Source organism: Bos indicus, chromosome 29 (genome assembly GCF_029378745.1).
Source record: "Bos indicus isolate NIAB-ARS_2022 breed Sahiwal x Tharparkar chromosome 29, NIAB-ARS_B.indTharparkar_mat_pri_1.0, whole genome shotgun sequence".
Taxonomy (NCBI): Eukaryota; Metazoa; Chordata; class Mammalia; order Artiodactyla; family Bovidae; genus Bos; species Bos indicus.
In genome coordinates, this window is record NC_091788.1 from 18,971,511 (window position 1) to 18,985,442 (window position 13,932).

At 39.5% G+C, this 13,932-nt stretch overlaps 1 protein-coding gene across 4 annotated transcripts in view; it reads left to right on the top strand.

Annotated features, from left to right (window-relative positions):
- PAK1 (p21 (RAC1) activated kinase 1) overlaps positions 1–13,932 on the top strand; it is a 160,671-nt gene that overhangs the window by 114,844 nt on the left and 31,895 nt on the right. For all 4 annotated transcript variants that reach the window (XM_070782772.1, XM_019955101.2, XM_019955102.2 and 1 more), the window contains 3 exons: positions 1,020–1,136; positions 4,406–4,580; positions 6,893–6,956. In XM_070782772.1, the coding sequence (XP_070638873.1) occupies positions 1,020–1,136; positions 4,406–4,580; positions 6,893–6,956 (356 nt within the window). The remainder of the gene's footprint in view (positions 1–1,019; positions 1,137–4,405; positions 4,581–6,892; positions 6,957–13,932) is intronic.

The window sequence follows — 13,932 nt, forward strand, 5'->3', positions numbered from 1 at the left end:
ATCAGATGGTGAGCTACTTTTAGGACTTGGACCATCTTTTTCATCTTTGTACATTTATATCAAAAACATTCATCACAGTGTCTTACTGAGCACAAAGTAGATGGTCTGAAAATAATCTGAAACTGTTGAATTATGTCAATATCTACTAAAAGATCTGTATTGCTTCTCTGATCCTATACTATAACCATTTAATCTCTGTCAAAAATCTCATATTTTGGAGCTATTTTATCTCTTGAACATGTGTTGTAAACAGTAATGGTATGATCTTTTTGCCTGGGCTTGCCCTGAAACTTGCCAGTCTTGGCGCAGCTTTGTTATAGTTTGTGTGGGAAAATCAAGTTTCTGAGGTTATAGCAGATTCAATTAGTGGTGCTGGTAAGGGTCATTCCAAGACAGGGCAGAAGCTTAAGGAAATAGGTAGCATCTGATCTGGGGAAAATCTCATTGCTTCTTGTGACAAGGGTCTCCTGATGTTCTGTATCTGCAGGTTGAGGTGAGGGTACCTGATAACATAAGGGGTGCAGTATATTTTGGTAAAGAAGGAAAAGGAGAGGCAAAGACCTTTCAGAACTTCTATTTACCATATCAGAAAGGACTACAGAATTATAATGATAAGCTTTGTAAAATTCTGAACTTTTGATCCCTTTCCTACATGTTGTACTTTATCCTCTCTTCCGCACAGAGAGTAAAATTCATAGAGAAGAAGGAAATATGAGCTTGTCTTCAGGGTTTGGTTTGGCGTAGGCAGGTAGAAAAGCTGTCAGTTGGTTTCCCCATCCACAATTAGGCTTTGGGTGGGAGAAGGAAGCCCTCCAGGGACTGAAGGGGGAGTGGTAGCTAAAAGAAGAGAGGGGAGATGGCTGAGTTCCTGAGGCCAGCTACAAAGTGGAGAGCTTGGACGCTGATGTGTGTTTCAGAAAGAGTGTCAGGAGAAGGTTTCTTCTGGGAGATTGGTGACCCTGGTAGTTTAAGTTCCATGTTGGCTTAACCTAATGAATCTGGCTTTTGTCACTGTGCAGAATGTGAAGGCGGTGTCTGAGACCCCTGCAGTGCCACCAGTTTCAGAAGATGAAGATGATGATGATGATGGCACCCCACCCCCAGTGATTGCTCCACGCCCAGAGCACACAAAATCTGTGAGTCTTTGTGATTTATTAGAGTTTGGAGGTGGGGAGTAAGGGATGGGTGCCAAGGTCTAGAAGTTTAATACTCTGGTAGGGATCCTGAGATTTTGGAGGTGGTGAAATAACCAAATTACCTTGATTGAAAGGTACTTTCTGTATGATTAAAGACAGAAAGTGGTGTAATTATTTATCGTTGATTTGCAGATAGTCCCAAAGTGTCCTAAATAGTTGGTCTTCGTACCAACTTAGCCCTACTTTCTTTACAGACAGGAAGATATACAGAATTAATGTTACTTAGTGTAGAAGTAACATAAATTGTTCCAGTCTCCTAGGAAGCAACAAATTAGCCTGCTATAGATCGTTTCTTCTCTGTTAAATGTCCAGTGTTCAGGCTCTTAAGACATTATTGATGATACTGAAAGACTCAAGAGAATTTGTAAAAACATTAGTGCCATTAATATCCTGGACATCAGGAGTGCATTTTGATGCTGGATATTGGCAGTGATTTTTATTTAACTTCCTTTGAGGTTCTTGCATTTCATAATAGCCATGGTCCCTTTGCCCTCACTTTGCATAATCTGCGTTTTACATGATTTAGCATCACTGAGCACTGATCTATCATTAGATGATACTACTAGTGTTTCTTTGTTTGGACTTTTTATTATGACAAGAGAATGATTTAGGGCTTAAACTCTGTGGTAATTCAAAGAAGATTGTCTCTGAACTAGAGAATTCGTGGAAGTATTCAAGCAGATGTTGGTTGACTGAGTATGGGAGATGCTGTGGAGGCAATGCAAGGGGATTAGATGACCTTTTAGAATTATAATTTATAAGCAGAATCTGTGGAATCACTGCTTCTATAGGTTACAAAGTCACTTTAAGGATAATGAGCTTCAGAATCAGAGAGTTGTCCAGAGATGTCACATTGGAAAGGTTTTTTCGATTTGCAAGCATGTTCATTTAAAAAAATTTTCCCATTAAACCATGAATTCCTTACAAGTAGAGGAAATATATATGTGTGTCTGTGTATATATATGTAGAGGATATATATGTGTGTGTTTGCAGTGATTAACATAGTTCTTAAAGGGTTTTAGAAAGGCAGTATTGAATGACTGATAAATTTGATCTTCATAGCATTCCTCTCTAAAAAGATACTGTTAATTCCTAATTTATAAAAGAAGAAGAAGTTGAGATTTGGAGAGGTAAATTGATCTATCCAAAGAGTCTAAGCAAAATAGCCAGAACTGAAAGCAGGTAATTTACCCCAGGTCCAGGTTATATTCCAGCATAGCATAGTGGCCTTTTTTATATGAGCAGACCTGTGCTGGGAGCCAGAAAAAGAGAATGTTAGAGAAGGAAAAGGCAGGGTTCTTCCCCTCAAGGAGCCATGTTAGAACCAAAGGAGGAGGACAAGGCATGAAATTCATGTTTAGGTGCCAGGGATATAGTTTGTCTACATGTGCAAGAGTAGAAAATTAAGAAATCACTATGCTGGAGTAGTCAGTAAAGAAACAATAGTGTCTGATCTCAATGTTTCAACTTATTGCTATTTCCACTAGCAATAAGTTAGTGGAAAGTTCTCTTCCATTTCTGCCTATTATAACCATGTCCATCCTTCAAGATCTGGCTGAAGAACCCCATTTATTTGTTTGGTGATTCATGAAACTTTTACCTGAATGCTTACTTTTTGTTAGACGACTGGTTAGATATAGAAGTTCAGTGATGAACAACTCAGATTCTCTGTCTTCATAGAGCTTTTGTGTGTGTGTGTGTTTGTCACTCAGTCGTGTCTGACTCTTTGCGACCCCATGGATTGTAGCCCACCAGGCTTCTCTGTCCATGGAATTCTCCAAGCAAGAATACTGGAGTGGATTGCCATTCTCTTCTCCAGAGGAACTTCCCAACCCAGGAATCGAACCCTGCTCTCCTGCATGGCAGGCAGATTCTTTACCGTTTGAGCTATAGGGAAGTCTTTAGACTAACCCAAGTATTGTTGTGACGTTTTTATGAAAAAAGTGATAAATGCCTTGAAGCATCTCCTGTGGATGGGCGGTAGAACATGTGATCACTTCTTCTGAACCTCAGTAGTATATAGATTGTTCTTTTTTTCTATTTGTCCTTTCTGCCTAGTTAGGACTTTCTCCAAGACTTCCTTCACAGAAATAGTGGATGGGGCATTTTGTACAGCAAGGCAAAGAACAGATTCTCAGTAAATGCTTATTAAGTATTATTATTATTGAATAGGCAGTATAATAATATTAGCTGAAATTTGAAAGCTTAATGTCTCCTGAGTGTGATGCTACTTATTTCACACATTAATTAGTTTATTTATGGTTTATTAGCAACTCTGTGGAGAAGGCAACGGCACCCTACTCCAGTACTCTTGCCTGGAAAATCCCATGGACAGATGAGCCTGGTGGGCTGCAGTCCATGGGGTCGCAAAGAGTCGGACACGACTGAGCAACTTCACTTTCACTTTTCACTTTCATGCATTGGAGAAGGAAATGGCAACCCACTCCAGTGTTCTTGCCTGGAGAATCCCACGGACAGGGGAGCCTGGTGGGCTGCCGTCTATGCGGTTGCACAGAGTCGGATACGACTGAAGCGACTTAGCAGTAGCAGCAGCAGCAGCAACTCTATAAGATAAGTATCACTAACATCACTATTTTACAGACAAGGAAACTAAAGCATAGAAAAGTTAAGTAGTCTGCCCAAAGTCATACAATTGGTAAGAATACGATTTGGAATTTAAGTCTGGCAGGTTCCAGAGTCTGTAATCTAAATAACTCTATCCCATGGCCTCTTAAAGAAGAACAATTGCAGTTTTTTCTCTGTGAGCATTCAGGATTTAAAAAGGGAGTAACTCAAATGAAGGTAATGTTCAGTGTTGTATTAGCAGTGAAAAGTACTGTAGGAATACAGGATATTCATTTCAGCTTGGGAAAGAACAGAATTTTATAGAAGGGGATTCCCATCTAATGATAGGATGTCCTTTAAACCCTTTATAGTGAGAGTTGTGTAGCTTATATTGATTATTTTAACTGCTCAGACTCTCACTAACCCTTGTAAAAAGTGAGAGAAAGGAAGATCATTCCATTCTCACAGCCTGGGCGTAGAGGAAGAGTATCATAGGATTCTTCATTAGCAACTCAATGGAGAAGGCAATGGCACCTCAAAGGTATAGAAGAGATGAGTTTACTGAGATTTGTTCTTCTTTGGATGTTCTAACACATAAATCTAAGAGAGGCTGGCCTCACCAAATGTTTGCACCAACAATGCAGGTATACACACGGTCTGTGATTGAACCACTTCCTATTACTCCAACTCGGGATGTGGCTACATCTCCCATTTCACCTACTGAGAATAATACCACTCCACCTGATGCTCTGACTCGGAATACTGAGAAGCAGAAGAAGAAGCCCAAGATGTCTGATGAGGAGATCTTAGAGAAATTACGTAAGCACTTTGTAGGTTTTTAAATTTCCCTCTGGTATGTGACTGGTTGAGCACAAGAGAATTCTATTGCTATAAAGATCTAGGTTCTGTGCTAGGTGTATGTCAGTGGCGGCTGTGCTTTATATCTTGCCAGACTGTGCCTCTTCTCACCCGTCCCTACACCCACCTCCTCTGTCTCACCAGCCCTGATTAGATGCTATGTTAGGATGGGAATATGATGAGAGAGTATGTGAATAGCCCACTTCAAAGGCTGGGAATCACTTACCACAGGCATGGCTTATGGAGATGACAAATAGCTTTTACTTACAATATAATCTGAAAGGTTGTGTTGAGAAAGACTGAGGTCTTGTGTAAACCTGGTGAGGAAGAGTGCTATGTTGGTTATTGATGTTTCTGTTGGCAGAAGACAGATCTGCCATTTGGTTGTAGAAAAAGAAGGAAGGGAAACTAACATTTTGTGAGCCTGTAATATGTACCAAATGAACATTTATTCCTCATTTTAGCCCTGTGAAGACAGACATTATAATCCTTATTTTTTGCAGTTAAGTTATTTGAGGCTAGGAATGCTAAATGCTCTGCAAAAATTCATGCAGCCAAAAAGTGACAGATCTGGGATTAGCATGCAGCTTGTGCTCCTGTAATCAGAGCATGCTATTTCTTGCAGTCAGGTGGGAACTCCCATTTTGCTTTTTAGTGATGAGAATTATTAGGGCAGCTTGTTTCTCTTTTTCAGTAATCTGCAGGAGAATTCATATGAGAAGAAAGGAATGGGTTGGCCTGTAGGCTTGAAAAAGCCATCTGAGAAGGCTTTTGATTTATTCTTTGAACTTATGTACTTCTAAAGAGGATTTGATGTGACTGATCTGGTGAAGTCTGCCCACTGGCATTGCTTTCTAAAGCTGAGGTTTCTGGTTCCTTAGCTTAGTGGCTTTTGATTTCATCCTGATAATTCTTATTTGACTTTTTAAAAAATTTTTCACTCTTTCCAAAGTTGCCCTTGCCCAGGGTTAGTTGCTCAGTCATGTCCAACTTTTTGCAATCCCATGGACTGTAGCCCAGCAGGCTCTTCTGTCCATGAAATTCTCCAGGGAAGAGTATGGAGTGAGTAGCCATTCCCTTCTCCATGGGATCTTCCTGCCCCCAGGATGGGACCTGAGTCTTCTGCATTGCAGGTAGATTTCTTTACTGTCTGAGCCATGAGGGAAGCCTCGCCCTTACCCAGAGTCCTTCTATGAAGTGATGAAATAAGAAAAGCCACTTACCTTGGCATCTATTTACTCCTGTATGTATTCTTTTTCTCTGAATCAGATTTTTTTTAGAAACAGTAATACTTAGAACATAGGATTATGCAAAAACAGATTGGCCTGAGAGTTAAGGACCCTTGGGTTGAAGCCCTAGCACAGTCATTAACTTGGGTCTTGGGCAATTTTCTACTGTTCCCTGGTCCTCCTTTTTCTCATCTTTTAAATAGGAATGTTAGTCCCTGTCTCATTTGTAAATCAAATGAGATAATGTGTTTGAAAAGTATCAAATCCTAGTAATTGATATTATTGGAAAGCGCTTTGGAGTGGAAGACCAAACCTGAACTCCTAATCTTAACTCTGATACCACTTTGCTGTGTGACCTTGAGGGGAAGTATCTTCCCTTTGGTGGGGCTCAGTTTTACCATCTTCAGAAGACTTTTTTTTTTTTTGAAGCTGTGAACTTTCTCATACCTCTGTGTTTTTGCACTTAAAATACTTTTTTTGTAACCCATTCTTGACTTTCTCTCCCTGGAAAATTCCTCCTAACCCTGTAAAAATTAGTTCAGGTTCATTTCCCTTCTGAGGCCTTCCTGGTCTATATTTTTGCTTCTTTTTGTATCACAGCAATTACTATATGTTCATGGAACTTTATACATGGTGTCTGTTTCCTGTATGAGATTACAGCTTCTTGAGAGCAGAGACTGTCTTAACTGGGTCTCATCTGTTGGGTCCATTAACTGGGTCTTCATTTGTTGCACTCAACCTAGGGCTTAGTGCATAATAAGTGAGCATATTAAAATTAGAAAATGTTTATTGAATTGATGAATTTAAAAATGAATGAATAACTTTTAGGAGATTAGAAATGGATTAGGGTACTATTAATAAAAGTGGTAAGGAGGTGAAACTTTTGGTTGAAACTTAGGAGGGAAAGCTAAGCACCTTAGTGTGGTTTTAGGGTATTGCAGATAGTTCTTTAATCTTTGCTGGCTCAGAGTTGGGGGAACATGGGGCTTATTTTGTATTGTTGATCTGGGAAAAACTGATTTATGTTCTCTGTTTCTTTCAAAGGCAGCATAGTGAGTGTGGGTGATCCTAAGAAGAAATACACACGGTTTGAGAAGATTGGACAAGGGTTAGTAGGCGCCTTTTGTTTCCCTAGAAAAATGACTTAAAATCATATGTGCTGATATATATGATTTTGCTTTTGTTTTGCCTCTTATAAACCTTTTTCTTCATTCTCCACCTCACCCCTCACCCATCTGAGGGTGTTTTATTAGGCTGATCTCAGGCTTCCAGAATTATGTTTTAATATGTGAGATGTGCCATTAGCTGACATTGTTGCTAAAAATATCCCTGCACTGAGAGTGCGAAAACAATTTATTTTCTTAGCACAAAAACCTTCCCAAATTATAGCTCTGCTTTTCCATATTAACCTTGTTTACCTGGTGCTGAGACTTACTAGCACTAATTTGAAATGAAAGACAGAACTTACAGACTCTTCTGCTAGTATATGGGACCTGTTTTTCTAGTGGATGACAGAAATCATATCTCTTACTCTCTGGTTTCTTTTCTGGATCTTATATTCTGACCTCAGTGTACGATTCAGCAAATCTTAGCTGAATCTCTGTTAGATACTGTGCCATGAGTACAGCTATGAATCGGACCATATCTGCTTTCAGAGAGACCCTCATATCTACAGAAGGAGATAGGCAGACAAACAAAAAATTATAATATACTGTGATAAGTCTTAAAAGTGTTTTTGAGCAAGAGGAGCCAGATATAAAAGAGCAAATACTGTGTGATTTTTTTATATGAAGTTAAAGAACAGGCAGAACTAATACATGCTAATGTAAATCAGAATAATGGTTGTGTCTGGGAGGATTAGGAAGTAGCATGAGGGAACTTTGAGGGGTTGATGGTGAACATGTAGGTGTGTACATATTGAAAAATCATCAAGTTGTACACTTAAGATTTGTGCAGATTAATTTAGGTAAGTTATGACTTTATATAAAAGAGAAAAAGAATGAAATTTCTATAGAGATACCCAATTAGCTAAAATTAAAAAGAAACTGAAAAAAGTATCTGGCTTGTAGAAAGCTCTCAGTGTTACATGAATGAAAGCATTGTTGTTAATGAAGTCATTGAAGTTTTCTGTTTTTTCTTTCTTTTTAAATTTTTGATGCGTCAGAGCATCAAAAATTGTGGCACCATAGTTGTGGCACATGGGATCTTCCTTGCAGCATGTGGGATTTTTAGGTGCGGAATGGTGGCTTCTCTCTAGTTGTGTTGTGCAGTCTCCAGAGTGTGTGGGCTCTGTAGTTGTGGTGCATGGGCTTCGTAGTTTTCAGTACATGGGCTCTCTAGTTGAGGCATATGGGCTTAGTTACCCTGAGACATGTGGGATCTCAATTCCCCAGCCAGGGATCTAACCCGAATCCCCTGCATTGGAGGGTGGATTCTTAACCACTGGAATGCGAGGGAATTCCTCAGCTTTCTTTCTTATATATCTATAAACTTCTGAAATAAGATAAAGTAATGCATAGTATACTGATGTTGTATTTGTTCAGTGTTCTATAGCTTACAACTGTTATTTGCATCTATTGTTCAATTTAATCCTCAAAGTAGCCCTGGACTTGAGTGGATCTCCTTTTTCCCTGGTCCAGTGCTTCTACTATTAGACATGCGTTTGTGAGTCTGACCTAGTATAAGGTAGTTAACACATTGAGAAGACATTATTTTCCTTGTCTCTGAGTAATCTGGGATGGTATTTTCTTTAGCTAATTACATTGAGATACTAAGAATGTAGAAGAAAGGTACACAGACAAGTGTGGATAAGTCAGGTCCTATCTCTGAACATCAGTTTCTTCATTTAAGGGAGAGGGATTGTGGATTCAGGGTCTTTTACGTCCCAACCTGTTGGTTATATATTTTATATATATGCATATGCAGATGTATATGGCCCCAAAACAGGCACTATCTGCAAAAGATTTGTCCTTGCTTATTTGACAGGTATGTTAGTGCTAAGAGAGGATTGCAAGACTTATTAAGCACCTATGCTGATGTTTCCACATTCCATTTCCCTGGTGCTCCAATTGTTAACACTTTGCCTTCCAAGGAGGGGTGCAGGTTCGATACTGCACCCCTGGTTGCAGTTGGGGAGCTAAGATCTCACATTCCTCAGGGCCAAAAACCAAAACAAAACAGAAACAATATTGTAACAAATTCAATAAAGACTTTAAAGATAGCCCACCTAAAAAAATCTTAGAAGAAACAAGATGGCAGAGTAGGTGAACGTAGAGTACATCTCTCTCCATGGATATGTCAGGAATACACCTTCAGACACAGAAGTGCATGCAGAATTCCAGCTGAGAGTGGACAGAAGTGTCTGACCAGTGGAAGGAATATATAGAACCTTGCAAAACTCTGGAGGATGAAGCAACTAGGGGGAGAAACAGGAGTGTTAGTAGGACTGGATCCTCAGCCAGTGGGGAACTGAAGCAAGAGTCCAATCCCCACATCAGGGCAATTGTCTGAGCCAGAAGAGAAACATTTGAGGCTGAGAGTGAAACAGCTGATCTGTGGCAGCCTAAATGAAAGAGAATCAGACAGTCCTTGCTACAGCTATACATACCCTGGACAGGGATGCAGGTCCTCTGGAAGGCGTAGTGGCTGGGAGTTGGAGTTTAGGGATTGTGGAGCAATCCCAGGGCTGCTGTTGACTACAGAGAGACAAATGGAGGGGATGTGAGGGAGGAGATAGTGGTGGGAAATGCTGGTGGAGGAAAGCCAGGCAGCCGTGGAAGCAAGATGATAGTGCTGAGTCACACACAGAGGGGTGGAGCCATCACCATAACTTCTCTCTCTACACATGCCAACATGAGCTGCTGGACAATAGAAAGCCTGGCCCATCAAATGCCTGACACACTGAGCTACAGAGTAGGACCCCACCCAGGGTGCCCTTTTAAGTGCCTGACGTGCTGGTCTACAGAATAGGACCCCAGCCAGGGGGGCCCCTCTATGTGCCAGATGCGCTGAACAACAGGGTAGGACCCAGGCAAGGGAACCTTCTAAGTGCCTGAATGGGAGGAGCTACAGAGAAAGACTGGCCAAACAGGCCTTCTGATAGCCAGCTATAAGAGGCTCGAAAAAAGACTCTGATAGGGCCATAACTCCTGCTGCAGAGGCAGTCCGTGTCCCTGCACACTTGGCACCGCCAGGGTCCCCTCAAGCCAAGCAACTGCGTTACCTTCATGCTCAACTCTCAATGGGGCAGAGCTGCCACAGGCAAAAAATGTCTTGTATCTATGCTCGCAGCATCACTTCAGTAGTGTTTGACTCTTTGTGACTCTGTAATCTGTGGCCTGCCAGGCTTCTCCGTTAGGGAGGGGGGGTTCTACAGGCAAGAATATTGGAGCATATTGATCAATACTGGTTGCCATACCCTTCGAGAGCACTTTATTTCCTGCTGCCCTAATCTCCAACTCCCCTGAGTACTTGGCGCTGCCAGAACCCCTGCAACCCAAGTAGCTCACCACCTCCACACCTGGCCCTCACAGGGGCAAACCGAAGTCCTCCAGAGCAGCCTCAGGAGCAAACCCAGTGGATGACCCACATGCAGAGGTGGAAATAAAACCACAGTTGAAACCCAGGGGCAATGTGGCTAAGGAAGAAGACCCCAAACCTTCCCACCAGCTGTTCAAGCTGCAGATTAAATCCACATGGTCAACTAGTCAGACTTTTATATATTCTGTGGAATATGTAAAAGGACATTGAGAGCTCCTGCAAAAGAAAATGCACTGGTTCTGATAGCTGTGGACATTAGAGGCAAGAACACACAGGAGTAGGACCAGATTAGAATCTGAGCTGCCCCCACAGCAGGTACAGAGATCAGTACAGTGTTGGATCCTAGAGAATCCACAGCAGGTACAGAGATCAGTACAGTGTTGGAATCCTAGAGAATCCACAGCAGGTACAGAGATCAGTACAGTGTTGGAGGGAATCCTAGAGAGGTGAGGTGGACTGTGACTCCCCGTGAGAGAAAGGACTCTTGACAGCAATGATTCAAGAAAAACATTTATTATTATCTTTTGACTTGTTCTGTAGATTCTTTTGGATTTTTTTTCTTTTTTCCCCCTCTGTTGTTGTCAATTTTATTGGCACTATGAAATCTAATTAAGCTTTTGAGCTTCTTTTTTTTTCTTCCCCCTCAGTGACTTTTTTTATTGTTGTTATAAACCTCTGTCTCTACATTGGGCTTTTGCAGTTCTGTGGTGTTTTCCATTTTTTTCTTTTCTCTTTATTTAATTTTAATTTTTTAAAAATATTATTTTTTCTACATTTATTCCTTTGTTTGCTTTTCCTACTGTTCTTTTCCCCTTGCAGTTAATCTTTAATGTATATAAATCTTCTTTATCAACCTCTATTTAACTTTGTGTATCGATTCTTTCCTTTCTTTCCTTTCCTCTCAATATATTTGTTAGTTTTATTTTCATTGCTTTATTCCCCAATTGGCATCTTGCTTTAGTTTTGTTTTCCAGTTTGTGCTTTAGTTAGTTTTGTTCTGGTAGATGTAATTTTGGTTTCCTTTGTTTGCTGGGTTAATTTATTGTACTTTATTTTTGTTGGACTGTTTTGATTTTGCTTATGAGTGTATATGTATATGTGTATATTGTCACTTTTTTTTTATCCTTAAATTTTTATTGGAATATAGGTGGTTTACAATGTTGTAATTACAGTGTTCTGCTGTACAGCACAGTGAATCAGTTATACATATATTCACTTTTTAAATTTTTATTTATTTTTTATTTTATTTTATTTATTTATTTTTTATTCTTTTTTTTTAATTGAAGGATAATTGCTTTGCAGAATTTTGTGGTTTTCTGTCATACATCACCAAGAATCAGCCATAGGTATATCCATGTCCCCTCCCTCCCAGACCTACTCCCATGTCCCTCCCCACCCCACCCTTCAGCCTGTCGCAGAACTCCTGTTTGAGTTTTCTGAGTCATACAGCAAATTCCCATTGGCTATCTGTTTTACACATGGTATTGTAAATTTCTATGTTACTCTCTCCATACATCTCCCCTTCTCCCTCCTCTCCTCCCACCTTGTCCATAGGTCTGTTCTCTATATCTGTGTCTCCATTGCCACCCTGAAAATCATTCATCAGTGTCATCTCTTCGGATTCCATATATATATGTCAGTATACGATATTTATATTCTCTTTCTGACTTACTTCACTATATAATGGGCTGTAGTTTCATCCACCTCAGAACAGATTCAAATGTGTCCCTTTTTATGGCTGAGTAATATTCCATTGTATATATATATCACAACTTCTTTGTCCATTCATCTGTTGATGGACATCTAAGTTGCTTCCATGTTCTAGCTATTGTAAATAGAGCTGCAGTGAACAATGGGGTACATGTATCTTTTTCAGTTTTGATTTCCTCAGGGTATATGCCTAGGAGTGGGATTGCTGGGTCATACAGTGGTTTTATTCCTGGCTTTTTAAGGAATCTCCATACCATATTCCATAGTGGCTGTATCAGTTTACATTCCTACCAGCAATGCAAGAGTGTTCCCTTTTCTCCATATCCTCTCCAGCATTTATTGTTTGTAGACTTTTTGATGATGGTCATTCTGACAGTCACACTTTTTATTGCTGTTATAAACCTCTGCTTCTACATTGGACTTTTGCAGTTCTGTGGAAGTTTCCTTTTTTTTTTTCTTCTGATTTTTTTTTCTTCTTTTCTCTTTTTTATAATTTTAATTTTTTAAAATCTATTATATTTTTTTTATATTTATTCCTTTGTTTGCCTTTCCTACTGTTCTTTTTCCCTTGCAGTTAATCTTTAATGTATATAAATCTTCTTCATCTATCTCTATTTAACTTTGCATATCTATTATTTCTTTTTTTCTTTCCTTTCCCCTCAACATATTTGTTATTTTTGTTTTCATTGCTTTATTCCCCACTTGGCACCTTGCTTTAGTTTTGTTTTCCAGTTTGCACTTTAGTTAATTTTGTTCTTAACTGGTAAATATAATTTTTGATTTCCTTTGTTTGCTGGGTCAATCTACTGGACTTTATTTTTGTTGGACTGTTTGACTTTGCTCCTGGGTATATATGTATATGTGTATATTCCATTTATTTTAACTATTATTTGCCTGATTTTGTAACTGCCATTTGTCTGGGGTTTATCTTTGATTTCTCATTTTTGGATATTTGTCTTAATCTCACTTAATGCCATAACAGACTACTTGTAGAATCTTCGTTCCTGACCAGAGATCAAGCCCTGAGCCTTTGAAGTAGGAGCACTGACTCCAAGACCCTAGACTACCAGAGAACTAACCCTAGGGAGTATCAAACAGTGAGAACTCACACAAAGGAAACCACTTGAGTACAAGACCTGGCATCACCCAACCACCAGTAGCACCCTGTGCAGGATGCCTCATCTAAACAACAAACAAAACAAAAATACAAACCCACTCATCAGTAGACAGAATTACCACCTCAGCCTTGCTGATCAGAGGAAAAACAAACAAACAAAAAACTCAGCACAAATCTCACCCTATACAAAGCTTACACAAACCACTGGACCAACCTTAGGAGGGCAGAAACCAAAAGGAAGAAAGAATTCAGCCTTGAAGCCTGGGAAAAGGAGACCTCAAACACAATAAGTTAAGAAAAAAATAATGAGAAGGCAGATAAATACTACACAAATGAAGGAACAAACTAGAAACACAGAAGTCCAAGTAAATGAAGAGGAAATAGTCAAACTACCTGAAAAAGAATTCAGAATAATGATAGTAAAGATGATCAGAAACCTTGAAAACAAAATGGAGAAAATGCAAGAATCAATTGCCAAAGATCTAGAAGAATTAAAGAAAAAATATACAGAGACAAACAAAACAATTACTGAAATTAAAAATACTCTAGACTGAATCAATAGCAGAATATCTGAAGCAGAACGAATCAGTAAACTGGAAGATAACATGCTGGAAATAACTTCTGAAGAGCAGAATAAAGTAAAAAGAATGAAAAGAACTGAGGATAGTCTCAGGGATGTCTGGGACCATATCAAATCCACCAACATTCAAATTACAGG